Genomic DNA, 20,757 nt, shown 5'->3' with positions numbered 1-20,757 from the left:
CTCAATGGTAGCAGGGGGTGTTTAAACATCCTACTCTGCCACTGCCTTTTCTTAAATCATTAGGGTAATCATGAGGGGGGCAACATAAACAGCCGCCCTCTGACCTGCTTATAATGGCCAATGGTATTCAGTGTTTCCACAAAGACAGAAGAAGGTCAGACACTGAGGGAGTGACCACCACAAAAGCTTTACAAAAGCCTCTGATAAGTCCTATTAGAAGGCAGGGAAAACAGATGGCACAGCAATAAATTTACAGACCTGCATTCATGGCTTCCCTAAACATTTACCACTTAAAGGCCCTGGGACCCCTGGAGACTTCTAACTTTCGATTCCTAAAAGGTCAGCCGGGATTCATGTATTTCCACAGAGCTGAGAATACTCAAAAAAAACTACCAAAGAAAGAGGCAAGAAAAAAAAAAAAGTAAAACTAGACTATTTTACAGACCAAGATATCATGGGAAGTTTAACTTTTTTTTACACTTTTACAGAATTTAAAATCTAAACATGTTGAAATTTTATATAAGCTGACAAAGCAAATGAATATAAATCTCAAGTTGTATTGTTTTACTGACATTTACATTTGTCCTTATGTCTTTTAAAATATATTTTCAATAAAAATCATTGAAACCGAATATGAATCTCGAGAAAAAAAATAATAAGATCTATGTACTTAGCGAAAAATCTTTTTTGAAGTCAACACAGAGATTGAAAAAATTCTTTCCACTGGGGATGTCTAAAAGCAGTCCAGCAAAAGACACTAACAGATCCAGCAAAGCTGAGATCATTCTCCAAGAGTATCTAAAGGAATTAACACCTTAAAGTGGTTCTAAAGCCTTAAAGCCAAGCTCCAGGATCCTTCAGAAAAAATTAAAAGTCAGTAGCTACAAATACTGTTTATATTATTAGGACACTTACCTGTCCACGAATCCAGGGGTGTCCTCACCCGAACCGACTTTTTAATCGGCCCTCGGGTGCTGCCACCACCATCTCAGCTAAGGGCCACCAGCAGTGAAGCCTTGCAGCCGGTTCCCTACTGCGCATGTGCGAAGCGGGGTGCACTTCGTGAATGGCCCGGCGGCAGGATGAGGGGGACCAAACTTCCGGCGAACGCACCTGGAAGTGGGAGCGTGTACCTGTCAAAACCAGGTACCCCCCCCACCCGAAAGGTGCCAAATGTGGCAGCGGAGGGGTGTGAGGAAGCAGACAAGTGGAGCTTCCCTCTTTGTGTGGAGCACCGCTTTAAGGTTTTTTATCTTTATGTATTCTATGCATGATTATGAAAAACCTTCTGTGCTACAGCTCCCCCCCCCTTTTTCTTACCCGAGCCCGAACCGATCCATGCAATGTGCACGAGCGCAGCAGCTCTCGCCATGGTCTCCCTCCTCATTGGGTAGATTGATAACAGTAGAAGCCATTGGCTCCCACTGCTGTCAATCAAATGCTGTGACATGGGAGTGGGGGGCGGAGTAGGCAAGTATAACACGTTTTAATTTTTTAAAAAGCGAAGGTTTAAGAAAACTAAGGCAAATTTGGAAATCACCATGACCAAGGGAAAGGCACCTTGGATCAACTGGATGCTCCAGACGAAGACAGATAACACCACTAAATGAAGAAACTGCTATTAAAACAACCATTGAGTCAAAACAGTGAATGGAGGATCAACCAAATATCCAAGAAAAAAAAAAAAAACAACAGGTGGAAGAACACAACTAGCATACCCAGCTGTTGAACTCAGGGAAAGGAAAGTTGGACAAATAGAACATGCAAGGTAAAAGACCAACAGGTCAATATCCGCAGGTTAAGTTGACTATTCCTGACCCTTGTCTTCAGGGAGTGGAAGTCCCAGAGAAGACAGGATGGTACCTGATATACAATCTCTTACAGAGATACCCATGGATGTGAGAGCCTTTACACCATAAAATGTTAATGGAAACAAGGGAAGAAACTCTTAGCTGACCAAAACTGAAGGGTGCCAAGCCTAAATCTTTCTTAAGAGGGTGAGGTGATCACCATCACCTGAGTAGGAGAGATTAGGATATATCATTTCCATGGTTTCACAAATCAAACTCACTGCCAATAAGGGACAGTTAAGATGCTCAGCAGTAACCAGACAACTTTTGATATATGTGTATACCTCTCTGTCCAACAGTCTAACGACTGGCTTCTGTCAAACGGTCGTGCTGGAAAACCAGCATTCGATCAGCACTAAAAGCTAGTAGCTGCAATACTGATCTGTGTATTCTCACAGGGGAGTCCCCTCTGTAAGAATATAATATAAAAACTCACTGGTTGGGAAAAAAAAAAAAAAAAACTGTGCATGCATACCCTGCTTTACTCCAGTTAATTCATTGTAAGGTTTGCTAAGTAGGGAGTCTGTCTGTTAGTGAAGCCCCTAAAGCGAAGGACATCATCAACCTGTTTACTGATATGCTTACTAAGATGGATGACTGCAGTGCCAATAGAGACCATATATGAATAAATTATTTATCAAAAGCTAAAAAATTCCCTCACATTGTCAGCAGGGGCCCAGGACTCTATTGTTTGTAGTCCTCATAGAGAAGCGTTTAAGTACAGAGGTCTTTACTATCAAAAGAGCTCTAAAAGACTCTGCTTGGAACAGCAGATGGATCCTCCAACTGCATGGTAGACCAAAGTGGATCAGTTAGGTTAGAAACAAGTCCTTGTAAGTCCATGTGGAATTTTCTTTAATGCAGTTTCCTCAGGCATAGATTGAAAATGTTCTTTATCTAAATCAGAGATGGTAAAAGGGGCCTTGGTTACACTTGGGCCACATTCACAAATTAGTGATGGTTTTCTGTGTTTTCATACATTTTGAGGACCATAAAAGTCCATGATAACACATGAAAATGCATGCATGCATGATGCTTTTTTTTTTTTTTTTTTTTTAGTCAACATGCAAAACACATGACATGTGAAAACGTATTAAAGACACACCTTAACACATGTAAAAAATACACAACACTGAACTTTCAAAACACATGATAAAAATGCATAAAAACAGAAGTGGAAGGCTGTCCAAATTAGATCCTGTCATGGAGGGTGCCAGAGCATGCTTAGAGCCTCTATGACCAGATTGCTTCATTAAATGTACACAAACCAACAAAAAAAATCTGAATTGGATGTAAGGGGTCTTGTGAGTGCAGGAGAGGTCTCAGTCTCCTGCAGCACAGTTATAGAAAACTCCAGTGAGGATGATCCTAGAGTAATCTCTGCTAGAACCAGTGGTGGGGTATGGGTCAAGGTCACCCATTTCAACAGTACTGCCCTCTATGTCTTATTGAAACGACATGTTGCATGACATGCTCTATGGTGTATTGGGTAACTTGATTAACGAAAAAGCAAAAGAAGGAAAATTAAAAGGCTAGCAAATTTAGTTAGACATACAACCTCCTATGATGCTAGCAAAATGCATAGGCATAACGGCTGGGGGCAAGGTTATAGAGGGGCTGGCTTTACAATTTTTGTTTGCCAGTGTCTAGTGTCCAAACCTCCTGAATGCAGCAGTAAACCCAGTTTAGGAATTTCTACAATTTCTGTTTCCTCAATGGATGAAAAATAATTCTCTTTCATAACTTTTAAAAAGGGAAAGTATGGTGCATTGTTAGTAAGCACAAATTTGGAGCTATTATTGCAATGTGTACTTAAATGCAATATTTGATGTGATTTTCACATTTTACAAGTCTATTATTCCATATTTTTGTATTATGAATAGAGATTTGTAGATTAATCACTAGAGAGAACTCTTGGTGGCCCAGTGCAATTACTCGCTCTCCAACTTGTTATACATAAACAGGGAGTGCACAGTCTGTAATGAGTCGACCAACCAAAGTTGACCAGTTAAATTACGAGGTTATGAAAAATATGAACACCGAATAATAAGATATTTATATCTAGTTAATGGCTTTTTCAAATTCTTTTAGATAAAGATAGCATTACTAGTCTTAGTGAGGGAACAATAGCAATTGGGCAGGTTTTCCATAATATCCAACCCAATTTCCCCAACAGGAGACGGCCACAAATTTGGGTTAGCATAACATTGAAAATGGTGGGATTGAACACCAGTTATCGAATGTCTATGGATACCCTTAGAGAAAAAAAACTACCATATTTTAAATTGCATCTCTAAAAGGAATTCCTTTTGTAAACAGGATGTCAAATTTCAGTAAAAAGTACAGGGGAACAGGAGAAGGCAATAAAAAAGTGTGCCAATTAGACTTTGCAATACATTAAGGCCTGGTTCACACCTATGCATTTTTAAGTGCATTTTGCAGATTTGCACTACAGAACGTGTTCCATAGGAAACCATGTTAAATAGACTGTAATACAAATCTGCAAAATGCAAAAAGCACTAAAAATGCATAGGTGTGAATCAGGGGTGAATGAGTGGTTAACCACTTGCTTACTGGGCACATATACCCTCTTCCTGCGCAGGCCAATTTTAGGTTTTCAGCGCTGTCACTCTTTGAATGACAATTGCAGACATGCAACACTGTACCTGTATGACATTTTTATCATTTTTTCATACAAATAGAGCTTTCTTTTGGTGGTATTTAATCACCACTGGGTTTTCTTTTTTAGGAGACACTGATGAGGTGGCACTGAAGCGCACTGATAGATAGCACTAAAGGGCACTGATAGGTGGCACGGATGGGCACTGATAGGTGGCACAGATGGGTACTGAGAGGTGGCACAGATGGGCACTGAGAGGTGGCACAGATGGGCACTGAGAGGTGGCACAGATGGGCACTGAGAGGTGGCACAGATGGGCACTGAGAGGTGGCACAGATGGGCACCGATAGGCACTAATAGGTGGCACTAGTGAGCACCGATAGGTGGCACTGGTTAGCAGCACTGATGGGCACGGGTAGGTGGCACTGGTTAGCAGCACTTGTGTTTACAGAGTGGGACCGATGTCCCTCTTACAGAAGCCGGCAATCAGCATTATTTGTTTTTCCTCACACAGTTAGCGTGAGGGGGAAAAAAAATGCTGATTACTGACTTTTGTTTACATGTGATCAGCTGTCATATGCTGACAGCAGATCACGTGGTAAAGGGCCTGGATCGGGCTTTTACGCTGATCTGTGATCAGTCGAGTCCCATAGACTCGGTGATCGTAGAGCGTGCCGCCCACACAACGCAGGGGGCACGTTGGCAGTGCGAGCACGTGAGGATGTACATGGATGCTCTCCTGGAAATCTCTCCTGGAAATCTAAGCCCACACTGTAGCCGACTTTCGGCTATATCGTGGGCGTGAAGTGGTTAACCCTCCTCCCACCCCCGCTATAGCTATATGATGGCTACAGCGCAGAGCGCACTGTGATCCACGAGTCAATGAGACTCGGCTGATCACAGATCGGAGTAAGGGGCTGATCCCGACCCCCTACCACGTGATTAGCTGTGAGCCAATGACAGCTGATCACGTGATGTAAACAAAAGATCGGTAATCTGCATTTTTTTCCCCTTACGCTGACAGCGTGAGGAGAAAAACAAGACGATCACCGGCTTCTGACAGAGGGACTACAGTCCCAAACAGGGAGAGGCACTGCTGCTATGCAGTGCCCTCCAGTGTAGGGTGACCACATTTCCAAACTGCCATTCAGGGACAATTTTGCCAAGGACCGGGGGGGGGCGTTTTCGTTGAATGTAGTCTCGGGGATTTCAGGAGCGAGTAATTTGTCAGGTGAATGGCTGGTTTTAGCCCTTATATCATCCCAACACCATGCTTGATATGGTGCCAGGAGGATAAAATCATATTATTTCTATTACTACATTGTAATATATAATGAAATAGTTCAACTCACCATAATGCCGAATCATTGGGAACCCTGAGCTTGTCACTTGCCACAAGATGCAGTGTGTCACTTGCCACGTCTCCTGCCACCAGATGCAGGGTGTCGCCACCATATCCTGCCACCAGATGCAGGGTGTCACTTGCCACCATATCCTGCCACCAGATGCAGGGTGTCACTTGCCCCCGTAGCCTGCCACCAGATGCAGCGTCACTTGCCACCATCTCCTACCACCAGATGCAGGGTGTCACTTACCCTGCATCTGGTGGCAGGAGACGGTGGCAAGTGACGCTGCATCTGGTGGCAGGATATGGTGGCAAGTGACACCCTGCATCTGGTGGCAGGAGACGGTGGCAAGTGACGCTGCATCTGGTGGCAGGCTACGGGGGCAAGTGACACCCTGCATCTGGTGGCAGGATATGAAGGCAAGTGACACCCTGCATCTGGTGGCAGGAGATGGTGGCAAGTGACGCTGCATCTGGTGGCAGGCTACGGGGGCAAGTGACACCCTGCATCTGGTGGCAGGATATGGTGGCAAGTGACACCCTGCATTTGGTGGCAAGTGACACCCTGCATCTGGTGGCAGGAGACGGTGGCAAGTGACGCTGCATCTGGTGGCAGGCTACGGGGGCAAGTGACACCCTGCATCTGGTGGCAGGATATGGTGGCAAGTGACACCCTGCATTTGGTGGCAAGTGACACCCTGCATCTGGTGGCAGGAGACGGTGGCAAGTGACGCTGCATCTGGTGGCAGGCTACGGGGGCAAGTGACACCCTGCATCTGGTGGCAGGATATGGTGGCAAGTGACACCCTGCATCTGGTGGCAGGAGATGGTGGCAAGTGACACTGCATCTGGTGGCAGGCTACGGGGGCAAGTGACACCCTGCATCTGGTGGCAGGATATGGTGGCAAGTGATACCCTGCATCTGATGGCAGGAGATGGTGGCAAGTGACACCCTGCATCTGGTGGCAGGAGACGGTGGCAAGTGATGCTGCATCTGGTGGCAGGCTACGGGGGCAAGTGACACCCTGCATCTGGTGGCAGGCTATGGGGGCAAGTGACACCCTGCATGAGGTGGCAGGAGATGGTGGCAAGTGACGCTGCATCTGGTGGCAGGCTATGGGGGCAAGTGACACCCTGCATCTGGTGGCAGGATATGGTGGCAAGTGACACCCTGCATTTGGTGGCAAGTGACACCCTGCATCTGGTGGCAGGAAACGGTGGCAAGCTACGGGGGCAAGTGACACCCTGCATCTGGTGGCAGGCTACGGGGGCAAGTGACACCCTGCATCTGGTGGCAGGCTACGGGGGCAAGTGACACCCTGCATCTGGTGGCAGGATATGGTGGCAAGTGACGCTGCATCTGGTGGCAGGCTACGGGGGCAAGTGACACCCTGCATCTGGTGGCAGGAGATGGTGGCAAGTGATGCTGCATCTGGTGGCAGGCTACGGGGGCAAGTGACACCCTGCATCTGGTGGCAGGATATGGTGGCAAGTGACACCATGCATCTGGTGGCAGGAGATGGTGGCAAGTGACACCCTGCATCTGGTGGCAGGAGACAGTGGCGTCACTTGCCACCATCTCCTGCCACCAGATGCAGGGTGTCACTTGCCACCATATCCTGCCACCAGATGCAGTGGCACTTGCCACCCTGTGCTCTTGCTGGGTAAGTCCCTTGATCCAATTTCCTACCTGATTCCTACACTGACCTACCTGACCCCTTAAATGACCTACCTGACCACTATAACCTACCTGACCTCTACCATGACCCACCTGCCCACTACACTGACTTCCCTGTCCCCTGCACTGACCTACCTGACCCCCCTGACCACTACACTCCTTCCTGCACTACTCACACTACTGACTACTCCCCCACACAAACATAAGGTAGATCGGTGGATTTCACTCACCACTCCAGGCCTCCATGAAGATAATCCATAGATGTATATCCCTTAGTCGCTCCTCAGACCTCAGTATCCTCCGCAGGCCAGGAACTCCGCCAGCAGCCGCCATACGCTCGTCTGCATCGAGCACCGCCAGTCCCCCTCACACACACGGGCTGCCTGTGGGCGGCACGCACCTGAGGAATCATGGGGGACAGGGCAGGCTGGACCACTGGAGTCCCTGGGCGGGGGGAGACCTGGGTGCTGATATTGAGAAGTGTCTGCCTCGTTGGAGGTGTATGCTGGAGCCTGGAAGAAGTCACTTGGGCTGCCCACCCCCACGCTACACCACTGGGCTGGCCCGGCCGGATGACATCATTGACATTCGGCAGTCAATGGAAAACGCGAACGGCTGCATCATATTCATTCCGGGACACTGTATTGTCCCGGAATGGAGGTGCCCGGGACCCAGGACAGACCTGCTGATTGCGGGAATGTCCCGGGCAATACGGGACACGTGGGCACCCTACTCCAGTGCCACCTGCCAGTGCTCACTAGTGCCACCTACAGGTGCACATCAGTGCCCAACAGTTCCACCTATCATTGCCAAACCACTGCCACCTATCAGTGCCCATCAGTGCTTCCAACTAGTACCCATCAGTGCCTCGTCATCTATACCACCTATCAGTGCTGCCTACCAGTGCCCAGTGTCACCCATCAGTGCAGATGATCGGTGCCCATCAGTGCAGCCTCATCAGCGCACATCAATGAAGGAGAAAAATTACCTGTTTTCAAAAAAAATTAACAAACGATGAAAACTTTTTTTTTTGTTGTTTTTGTTTCATTTTTGGTCTTTTTTCAGCAAAAAAAAATAACACAGCAGTGATTAACTACCAACAAAAGAAGCTCTATTTGTGTGAAAAAAATGATAAAAACTTCATTTGGGTACAGTGTAGCATGACCGCGCAATTGTCATTCAAAATGCGACGGCGCTGAAAGCTGAAAATCGGCCTGGGCAGGAAGGGGGTTGAAGTGCCCAGTAAGTGGTTAAAGTGGAACTTTAGTTAGAAAATGAAGTCCTGCTAGATCACTTCAGGCTGGCCCCTTTTGCAGGTATAATTATGTAAAACATTAAAAATAAGTGTCTATACGGTTTTAATCCAGCAATACACGGTCTAAACCTGCCCTGCACATGCTCAGTTGTGCTCCATTTCTAGGCATTGTCAGGCACTGCCTAGTTTATGGAGGCCGATCTGCTAATAGCCTTAAAGCTGAATTAAACCCTCCTATACTTTACAGCTAAGAAAACTGTTTGTTTGATCTGCAACTGCCATGGTGCTGCACATGTGATCAGTTATGACACCAGCAATTTGATGGCTTGACAGTTTGGTTGAGGACACAAGCAAATGTGACAGTTAGCAATCCCGGCATTCCAGGAATGTACATTTTTTGAAACCATTAAAATCGATGGGTTTAGACACACTTTATGATTTACTGCTGTTCAGGGGCTCTGGGCTTCAGCAAAACGGCGGCCTCCAGCAAGAAGAAACAGGAACAATGCTGGAGGCAATATACAGCACACACTCATTTTGGCAGCATAATTATTAACATGGAATGTATGTTCCTTGCTAAAGAATATTATTTTTTATTAGGTTGTTATGGGTAAATTTCTGCTTTAATGTGCAAGGGCATGTCCAGACTAGACTGGTACTCTGAACATAGTCACAATCTGTCTACACTCTATATGGTCTCCTGATGGTGGTGATTACAGGCTTGGCTACTGGGGGATGAAATGCAGATTAGTGGCTAGGTATTGGCTAAAAATATGCGAGCCCTAGGACCCGGCGTCAGCGAGCGGAATGATCAGCGTACTGCGTATGCATGGCGCAGCCGTACGTCCGCTTCCAGCCCTTCGGCACCGGATGGTGGGTATAAAATGCCGCTGCTCCGGCATTCATATGCTGCTGGAGCCCCTTGGGACATGCTGTGCTGACTTATCACATCAGGTAACTTTCTTAGCTTCACTGTCCCCATTCCACCCTTTGTCTGTGACATGGCTCTGGGCTGCCTCCTTTGTCGGCAGCCTGAGGCCCCCCATAGTACTTTTTTGACCATCTCCTATCATTGTCATATATATATATATTTTTTTTTTTTTTGGATGATTGGTTGTCCATTGGGGAACTAATTGCCTGTTTGTTATCTCTTCCACTGTGTGCATCGAGTCTGAAGAGCATCTCTAGTGTTCACCCACAGCATTTTAAGTCCCTCGGATTTAAATTCCACTCGAGTCTGTATTGCAAGTTAGTCTTTCCTCTCATATAATTTTTTATTAATACATATGCATTTTCCCTCTCTCTTACATAATTTGACACATTGAATACTATTATTTTTAGCTGGCCTTTTTATTCCCCCTGTGACCGCCAGTCGCTTGTGGTCCTGACTGCACTGCCAGCCGTACAGGAGAGTTTGGTGGGATCCCAACACCCTTTTTGGGTAAATTAGGCAAGAAGTACTGCCCTGGGAGTGGAGACACAGGTGCATATTAAATTACCTTGTACAATTGATTGTTATATTAGTATGTCTTTTTGTTTTTTCAAAACTATGTAATATGAAGTCGTAAAATTTTATTCCACTTTCATCTCACTTATTGACGTTTTGTATATTTCTTTTGTTTGTTAGTTTGTTACCTCAGAAGGCCTGTACCTCCAAAGAACAGCCCCCCTGAAGAAGCCCGATTTATGGGTGAAACATGTTGGGAATTTGTTTCATGCTGTCCTGCCTTACATTGTGACCTTATTGTACTTGCCAACACCTTCTGTTTTTATATATACATATATATATATATATATATATATATATATATATATATATATATATATACACACATTTTGTTTTGCTCTTCAAAATAAATTTTTTAACATTTTTTATTGAATATATTTGACGATATATTTTGCACCTACAAAAATCCCCATTTCTCCCTTTCTTGTTCATTGGCTAAAAATAGTTTCCAGTATCTGGATCAGCAGATGCCCAGCTCAGAGGACCTGGAATGGTTGTTCAGCACAACATAGTCTCTTGGTACAACGGTTAAGAATCGTATGGTGGGAGTCAGAAATGCTCACCAACTGCCCCCTCTCCATGCTCAGCTAAAACTAACAGCCCTATAATCTAGAAACCGAATCTACTAGCCTGTGCTTCCATATTCATCCACAAGGTGACATCCCTGAGACACCCAGAAGCATAAAGGTGGAATCTGACAGGTCCTAGGCATGGTATTAAATGTGACTTCCACATTCTGGATCAGAAGAAAATTGGGACACAGAAATGACTCACTATGGCCATCTCAACCTATGCCTCCCACCCCCACCAAATTAATTTTAGAGATATTCTCTGTTAAATAATGAGGAATGAGAAGTACTCTGGATATGTGTTGAAGCATATAATACATTGTTGCCAAATTCCACCCCCTTTCGAAAAAAAAAAAAAAAAAAAGAATGCCGTGGGTTTATGAGATTTAGTGCTGTGTATGCATGCCTAACAAAAACAACAAACAGCAGACTACAAATCAGTTCTCATTCTCAAAGGTAACATACTAAAAAAAAAAAATCCTGGAAATAACCACTTGAAAGTAACTTGTTTTCAATACAAGCAGTAATTCAAAAAGCCAATCACTTATTTTCCAAATTAATCCAATTAGTCCCGCGTGTGACCTGCTAGCCCATCTGTATGTGCAGAACTTAATGTGAGGCGCTCATACGCGCTTCACTTTGAAGTATGATGCAGATAAATTTAGTTTAATTTCCAGCAGATCTGACTATCCATTTTCCAAATGAACCATCTGGATCAGCCCATTAAAATTAATTTATAACCTTACACACAAAAAAAAACATGTTTGTTACTCTCAAACTTGCCAAAACTTATAATTGTTTTCGAATGTTGTGATCAAATGGGATGCAGTAAAGGAAGAGCACATGAGGATATGTAGTAAAGCAATGTGTGTGCACAGGTGTAGAGGATAGGTGCTCAACTTGACGCTCAAGCGGCTTTAACATGCTGGGAATGTGGGATCTGTTGTTTCTGAAAGCAGCTCAGAAGGCAAGCCGAGAGTGTAATGTCAATAACCTTTTTTTGTTTTTTTTTTTCAACCCTGGCACTTAATAGGTATATGTTCCACATCTTGCACTGGTTAGAGCCAAAAAGCTCTAAAAGGCTTGTATGCAAGCAGAAATTGCTTTTTTTAAATTTTGCTGGAGAGTATGGAAATTCCATCTGTTTTAGGAAGACATTTTTCCCTAGCATGCTACATTCCATCATAATATTTGTATATAGCGCGCATGTGATTTTGCAAAAAGCTGCTTAAAGCAATAGGACAATTTGCCCACAAGACATGAAGGGGAAAGATGGGACTTTAAATGAGGCACATATGCGGTGTGCCTCCATCCCTGTGGTATATGATGAACAAAGGGAAAGTGGGACTTTAAATGAGATGGATGACTTTGTGGAAGCAAGTTTGAATAAATAAATGCAAATTTTTATTAGTAAACATATTGAATACAATGAATATGTCAATACGTGTCAAATCCAACCACACAAGACATACAGGTGCGGCATGGATAAAAATTTACAAGAGTATAATGATTCAAAACAATTCATGGGTACATTGCATGGAATAGGTTTATATAAGTACATATCACACAAAAGACAGCACTAGCAGCGAGAATGTGAATATAAAAAAGAGAACGTTTTTAGGACCATAATAGATATATAAAAATGTCAAAATTGTTAATCTGCTGCAGACCAGGGTTGATATGTCCATTACAGACATAAATCAGCATCACATGTGCCCGACGCGTTTCGTGTAGAGACACTCTTCAGGGGAGGATGCTCAGGTATGTCTGCAGAGTATAAAATTGATAAATTATATTAGTCTATTTATTGGGTAATGTAAAGGAATGGCAGATTTGCCCAACCTAAATACTCACAAAAGGTCCAATGCGATGAAGTGCTGCGATCATGCAATCAGGGTCCCCAAATTAGTCTCCCATTCAAAGCAAAGTAACAGGTTTTCTTTACCCCCCTTCACCCACCAAGTAAATACTTACCTTATCTTCGCTCCCCAGCTACTCTGTTTAGTGACTTGAACCAAAATTTTAAAAAAATGCAGGATTTCTGTGCAAGAAGCATGTAAATTAGCTCTGTTACATGGATATGAGAATTGGTTTTACATTTGTAGAAAAAAAGTATATCTAGAGATGGTCAATCATGTTTGCAAGTCCGATTGTTTCCTGGTATCTATAGGCAGCTTAAAAGACCCCCAATGAGTTTGTTACAGTGACAGATCATGCAGGAAGAATGCAAACACACGAACAAGAGAGAAGGGCGCACAGGATCTGGTGCAATACCCTTTATATTATGATAAAAGCTAGATAAAAATGCACTCACAAGAAAACATGAATCAGAGCTTATCAATCACATATCCCCACCACGGTACTGTGCACCAAAATCCTTTCACTGCCTTTGATAGGATCTCTAGCTGACAGTGTGGATATGGCAGCAGTCCTGGGTCGAATGCAGTCACTGCTGTGCTTGATCTCATGCACGTGCAGGAGGAATGAATGATGACTTATGGAAACAATGCCTGAGAATAGGCAGACTGGTTTGAGATGATAGAAAGGCAACAGTAACTAAAAAAAAAACACTTGTTACAACCAAGGTATGCAGAATACCATCTCTAAACACACAACACATCGAACCTTGAGGCTGGGTTCACACTAGAGCACAGAGCAGCTCACAGCAGGGGGTCCGGTTCATCTTCATTCACCGGTTCAGGTTCGATTTCAGCCTGAATTTTTGGCTGAATTTGGACCTGAAACGGACCAGAAGACGCACAGGACTCCTGTGCAATTAGCACCAGACCCGCTCCAGAGATGTGTGAACAGGCTCCATAGAGAGCCAGTCACAACCTCCTGCTATGCATCCAATTCGCAATAGTGTGAACCCAGCTTGAAGCAGATGGGCTACAGCAGCAGAAGAGCACACCAGGTGCCACTACTGTCAGCTAAGAACAGGAAACTGAGGCTATAATTCGCACAGGCTCACCAAAACTGGACAATAGAAGATTGGAAAAACATTGCATGGTCTGATGAGTCTCGATTTCAGCTGCGACATTCAGATGGTAGGGTCAAAATTAGGTATAAACAACATAGAAGCCTGGACCAACGGTTCAGGCTGGTGGTGGTGTAATGGTGTGGGGGATATTTTCTTGGCACACTTTGGGGCCCTTAGTACCAACTGAGCATTGTTTAAATGTCACGCCCTACCTGAGTATTGTTGCTGACCATGTCCATCCCTTTATGACTACAGTGTACCCATCTTCTGATGGCTACTTCCAGCAGGATAATGCATCATGTCACAAAGCTCAAATCATCTCAACATCTCTTGAACATGACAATGAGGTCACTGTACTCCAATGGCCTCCACAGTCACCAGATCTCAATCCAATAGAGCACCTTTGGGATGTGGTGGAAAGTGAGATTTGCATCATGGATGTGCAGCCGACAAATCTGCAGCAACTGCGTGATGCTGTCATGTCAATATGGACCAAAATCTCTGAGGAATGTATCCAACACCTTGTTGAATCTATGCCACGAAGAATTGAGCCAGTCCTAATGGCAAAAGTGGGTCCAACCTGGTACAAACAAGTGTACCTAATAAAGTGGCCGAGAAGTGTATAACAAAATGATGGCTGTCTGCACACAGAGATGCCTGTTGCATGAATGTGAATGAGATGGGTAAAAGAAGGCTTCAGCTCCTATTCTCCACCTGTAGAGAACTCATCAGATGCGTTTCGCCCTTTTTCGGGGGTTAATTGCACCACAACTTAAAACAGAGGGCCAAGTGCCTGTAGCACTTGGTCCCATTCTATTCCATGACGTGGTTATTGAGCCAAAGTGGTTGACAGAATGCAGAGGGAGAGGACCAATCGCTGCACTATTTACTTGCTGAGGGCACTTCAGAAAAAAGAGAGAAGAGGAGAAGATGGCTAAAGTGCTGTGTCTCCCTCATCGGAATGCCCATAAATTGGGCTTCAGCCTGGGGGTGAGCAGACAGACAGCAAAAATCACTGCAAGGATCAGAACAGGACCAAGTACTGCAGTTGTGATAATACTTCTTTCAACCTGCCTCCTGCACCAGTTCAATGGCAAACCATATGTGTATGTCAATCCGGCAAGAGAAAGGATGGTAGGATGTTGACCTAACTCTCCCACAACCCATCCTCTTAGCATTACCATGGTAACGGATAAAAGAGGAGAGGCGCGTAGGGATTAAATATTTTTTACGGAGAACTCTGGGCCTTTATGGGGTTGAACTACTATAAAAAGTGGGGAGGTAGAGTATTAAACCTATGCTAATACTAAAATGTAAAACACCTGGAAGAACAAAGTACAGTATCTGCATCGCATGCCAATCTCCTTTACTGCTAAATTACAGGTGTGCTTTAACCAAGACCTGGTGATGATACAATACAAATCTGCCTTACCAAGATCCAGTTAAAACATACCTGTCTGAGAGTATTCTTCTCTGGAATTATCTTCCTAGGGGGTTCATCCCGATTACAATCTTCTCTCTCTGATGCAGTCTGTGAGGGGTAAAAAAAGTAAACCAATTATTCTAGAGCAACCATATAACAAACTAAGGCTTCCCAAACCGCTATCTTTCCAAAGTAATTCATGGAGCAGAAGTACTAGACACGCCTGACTCGCCCTTGTCATCTCTAGCACTCCTCTGGCCTGGCGAATGGCTGGTCATTGGAAAAATGTATGTGCCGACCATACCTAGAAGAATCTGTTTTTGTCAAGGGCTTCAGCAGCAGCATGGTGAAGCTATAGCAGACAACTTATGTCGCCATATGTTCAGTATATGTATTGATTTTCATTGTGTACAGATTGCAGGTTCACTTTAAAATAGCTCCAATAAACAAAGTAATTCATACGTAGAGATTCAAAATGCCACAGGTAAGGTGCAGACAAATGATAAGACCGTTTTGCTTACTTTCAGGTCATCACTGGATGTCTGTTTTATGTACTAACAAAGAAAGCCGGCGCTCTAGTAGGGGTAGTTATTTTCTTGCTCAGCTTGAAAAAAGCAAATAAAATGTACCAACAACAGAGACAATGGTTCTGCTATTACACATTCTCGGGATCGTGTCCCACTGTTAGCAATTGTTTTAAGCTGGCTAAGGATGGGACAGCAGCAAGACACAAGTGCTATTAACATGGACCCTTTGTTTCTCTAAGAAGAAAAAAATGAAAAGTGAAAGAAATCTAAAAAGTCTTAATTACATGCAACACAAATGGGTCCATATTTCAAGAAAGAAACATTTTCCAAGTCTCTGAAGACTGCGCCCCCCTGCATCCCTGAAGCAATAATGCCCTTAAATTTATAACCAGAGTTTTGTCTCTAACTATTTAATGACTTTAGTGTTTTGTAACGTAACAATTACATTTCGTTCACATATGCCAAAAGGGGGTACACATTTTCAAACCTACCAAGCGCCCTCCAATTTCTAGATCTAAACAAGATGCACAGAGATGAACAGTTGAGTACATACTTCTGTGTCTGCAGATTTGAACATTGCTGGGACCTGGCCAGCCAATAAGAGATACATATACAGGTATGACTTTTATGCAACTTTTGAGGGTTAACATGGAAGTCAGACCAAAAAAGGTAGTGCAGGAACTACTTTGAAGTTGCTGCGCCTTTAAGTCATACATACAGTATATAAATGGTTATCATTGGAAAACATAGGGGATGTCCAAAGTCACATGACAAGTCTTACAAGTGTGAATAAGGGGGGAAGCACATGGTTAGGTTTTGAAGCCCCATTCCAGGAATTATAAGGGTTAGGGTGTAATACTTACCTTGCTCCTCGATCCTGCACTCTCCTCCATTCTGTTTTTTGAGTGATCCCTTCTTGTCCTCACATACAGACCAGGGCTATTGGCCTTGCATTGTACTTGATCACTTCATCATGTGACTGCCACCTGAAATGTCTTTGAAGAGGCTTTAGGGGACTGGTGGCACAGATGGAGCAAGCATGCTGCAGCGAAGTTAAGCATTACACCTTATTCCCCCATCCCCTGGAGTTAACAAGCAATTAGCACCTGCAGTGCCGGGGGGCCCCAACTGCAAGTGTGCCTATTTTTGTATTTTGAAAAATGTTACGGTTTCTGTATATTATTAAATGTCAGAAATCTATTCACAAAGACCTGTAAAGTTATGAAAGCTCCCTTTAATGAGTATTAAAAAGCCTGAATGCTTGTTCGGTGTTTTTTGGGAGCAAACATGACAAAATATTGATACATAGTTCCATTTAATTGGGGAAAAAATAAAACTCATGTGTCTGAGGCATACGAGTCTTGTGATTACATATGTGGCCCAGATTGCATTTGATAACAAATGCTTGAATGTTTTACTTGCAACGTTGCCATATTAGGATGCGAAGCTCACTGGCACTTACTGTGCAGAGCCGGAGGTCACACGTGTAACACCCCTACAGGACAGCTGTATTGTTGAATCCGACTGTGTTGCGTACACTTGAAGCTATCAAAGAGTCTAACCACAAAAGGTCTTGTAAGACACCAAAAAAAAATCTTCTACAACCCTCAGGTATGTATTTACAAAAAAAAAAAAAACTAAAGAAATAATAATAAAAAAAAAATATATATATCTTTTCATATAACAAAACTAACAAAATGTTATTCATTCATTAAAAACTAGACCGATTTGGGAAAATACTGCATTAGGGTCACTAGATGGAGCTGAGGATCAATAAAAATAAATACGTATTCCCAGCTCCTCTAGTAGCCATAATGTCGTATTTTTCCAAAGAGGGAGAACATTTGATTTTGCCCCATTCCCACAGAAAGAACGTACCAGCAGGTTTGCTGTACAAAAAGCTATGCAATATATTTTTTCCTATTAATAAACTTCTTAGTGTCTATATTAAGTTCACCATGCACATTACAGTAATTCAACATTTTCCCTTAGATCAACCAACAACTATGTAATGCCTGACTGGATACAAGTTAATTAGATAGTTGGATAATTGGATAGTTTTGGTTGACTCCCATGACATAATTTTGGTAAATATAAAAGAGATTGTGCAGTCAGGTAACAAGTATGGTGAGCAGAAGACAGGTGCCGTTATGAATAGCAATACAACGTGACTGGTTCACATTGTGCAACCATCCACCCTCAAAAATTCTGATATGCAAGAGATTGTGGGAAGATAATAAAAAAAAATATATAATTTACATAGCATTTCATTGTATTTATGGACACAAAACTGGGCCTATTTTATATTATCCTGGCATTCTGCTTTCATTTACATCACAGGCATATAAAACTCTTTATCTAATCCAGATTTTTCCCCTCTACACAAACATTTAAAAAGCCAAGGAGCTAGGCTTTATGACAGAGAGCTTATTTGCATGTATCAGGATTCTTAATCCTGTCTGGAGTTGTCAAAGAAGCAGAATATGAGCCTTGGATAGGAAAATCCCAATCTGGCTAGCAGATGGATAGGTTGGTTATAGCTACAAAACTATATTTTGCCCGAAGGTACAATTCAGTACACTGTTAAAATGATATTAAGCCTCTGTCAAGCTGAATCATTTGGATCTCCTGCATAGGCAGGATGGATAAGGCAAGATTACATACACTATGTTAAAGAAATCAAAAATGCAGTGCATCGTTAAAGAGAGTGTATACATGGGTTAATGGTTGCAAGAGTACACAGAGCCCTCAAGGGTTGTGTTCTTTAAGCATATTTACGGTAATTCACAATATTCTAAGAGAAATTTATTTTCAGTAGTTTAGAGCTGCCACATTAAAAGAAAACTGTTTGTTAATTGGCTGCAACTACCGTTCACCAATGTTCTTTGATTTGTTATTAAAGTGGGCCTTTCGTCAACATTCTTTAGAGGCCTCCAATGTCTTCATGTTAAAAAGTGCAATATTTCACATAAAAAGAGGAGAAAAAAAAAAAAAAAAACACCCAGTAAAAGGAAAAAATTTTTAAAAAATTGACACACAGTTGTATGCAAAAGTTTAGGAACACCTGACAATTTCCATGATTGTCGTTTATAAATATTATTTGTGTTTGGATCAGCAATTTCATTTTGATCTATCAAATAACTGAAGGACACAGTAGTATTTCAGTAGTGAAATGAGGTTTATTGAATTAACAGAAAATGCGCAATATGCATCAAAACGAAATTAGACAGGTACATAAATTTGGGCATCCTTGTCATTTTGTTGATTTGAATACCTGTAACTACTTAGCACTGATTAATTGGAACACACAATTGGTTTGGTGAGCTTATTAAGCCTTGAACTTCATAGACAGGTGCATCCAATCATGAGAAAAGGTATTTAAGGTGGCCAATTGCAAGTGGTTGTTCTCTTTGACTCGCCTCTGAAGAGTGGCAACATGGGGGCCTCAAAAGAACTCTCAAATGACCTGAAAACAAAGATTGTTCTACATTATGGTTTAGGGGAAGGCTACAAAAAGTTATCGCAGAGATATAAGCTGTCAGTGTCCACGGTGAGGAACATAGTGAGGAAATGGAAGACCACAGGCACAGTTCTTGTTAAGGCCAGAAGTGGCAGGCCACATAAAATATTGGAGAGACAAAGACGAAGGATGGTGAGAACAGCCAAAAACAGTCCACGGACCACCTCCAAAGACCTACAACATCAACTTGCTGCAGATGATGTCACTGTGCATCCTTCAACAATTCAGCGCACTTTGCACAGGGAGAAGCTGTATGGGAGAGTGATGCGAAAGAAGCCTTTTCTGCACACACGCCACAAATGGAGTCGCTTGAGGTATGCAAACGCACATTTGGGCAAATCAGCTTCATTTTGGAATAAGGTGCTGTGGACTGATGAAACAAAGATTGAGTGATTTGGTCATAACAAGGGGCGTTATGCATGGCGGCAAAAGAACACAGTATTCCAAAAAAAACTCTTGCTACCCACAGTGAAATTTGGTGTCGGTTCCATCATGCTATGTGGCCAGTGCCGATACTGGGAATCTGGTTAAAGTTGAGGGTCGCATGGATTCCACTCAATATCAGCAGATTCTTGAGAATAATGTTGAGGAATCAGTCACAAAGTTGAAGTTACGCCGGGGCTGGATATTTCAACAAGACAACTACCCAAAACACTGCTCAAAATCTGCTCTGGCATTCATGCAGAGGAACAAGTACAATTTTCTGGAATGGCCATCCCAGTCCCCAGACCTGAATATCATTGAACATCTGTGGGGTAAATTGCTCGGTAACCATCAAACCTAACTGAACTGGAGATGTTTTGTAAGGAGAAATGGTCCAAAATACATTCATCCAGAATCGAGACACTCATTACAGGCTATAGGAAGCGTCTAGAGGTTGTTATTTCTGCTAAAGGAGGCTCTAGTTAATATTGATGTGATTTTTCTGTTGGGGTGCCCAAATTTATGCACCTGTCTAATTTCGTTTTGATGCATATTGCACATTTTCTGTTAATCCAATAAACCTCATTTCACTACTGAAATATTACTGTGTCCTTCAGTTATTTGAAAGATCAAAATGAAATTGCTGATCCAAACACCCAAATATTTATAAATGACCATCATGGAAATTGTCAGGGGTTCCTAAACTTTTGCATACAACTGTATATACATATACACACACCTTACAGCTGATGTTCACCAGCAGCTTCTAGGCAAGGGTGATCTCAGAGGCTTTCCAAGAAAGTGGATAATCCCAAACCTTCTGAGAAGATGCTCCTGCATCATGTTGGAGTGTCTTGATGGATTTGGCATTCCCAATTTTCCCATAATTTCACTGGAAGAACCAGGATCTCACAATCCCTAGTATATTGAAACCCAATCACTAATCTTAGTCTCTGTATACATAATTAATGACCACATCCTATGCAAAATATTTATTTGCCAGAGTAAACCTAAAATTAAAGACCTCCTGTCAACAATTGGCCCTTGGCTATTCGATAAC

General features: G+C 43.0%; 1 protein-coding gene across 4 annotated transcripts in view; it reads right to left on the bottom strand.

Moving 5' to 3' along the window:
• The window catches only part of BTRC (beta-transducin repeat containing E3 ubiquitin protein ligase), a 324,424-nt gene that overhangs the window by 213,416 nt on the left and 90,251 nt on the right, over positions 1 to 20,757 (bottom strand). For 2 of the 4 annotated variants that reach the window (XM_073596174.1, XM_073596177.1), the window contains one exon: positions 15,258 to 15,335. The exons of the other annotated variants lie outside the window; for them this stretch is intronic. In XM_073596174.1, the coding sequence (XP_073452275.1) occupies positions 15,258 to 15,335 (78 nt within the window). The remainder of the gene's footprint in view (positions 1 to 15,257; positions 15,336 to 20,757) is intronic. 4 annotated transcript variants of the gene reach the window in all.

The sequence above is a fragment of the Aquarana catesbeiana genome, linkage group LG08 (assembly GCF_042186555.1).
Source record: "Aquarana catesbeiana isolate 2022-GZ linkage group LG08, ASM4218655v1, whole genome shotgun sequence".
Classification (NCBI taxonomy): domain Eukaryota; kingdom Metazoa; phylum Chordata; class Amphibia; order Anura; family Ranidae; genus Aquarana; species Aquarana catesbeiana.
The sequence above is the reverse complement of the archived record's forward strand: the minus strand, read 5'-3'. Positions and strand labels throughout refer to the sequence as shown.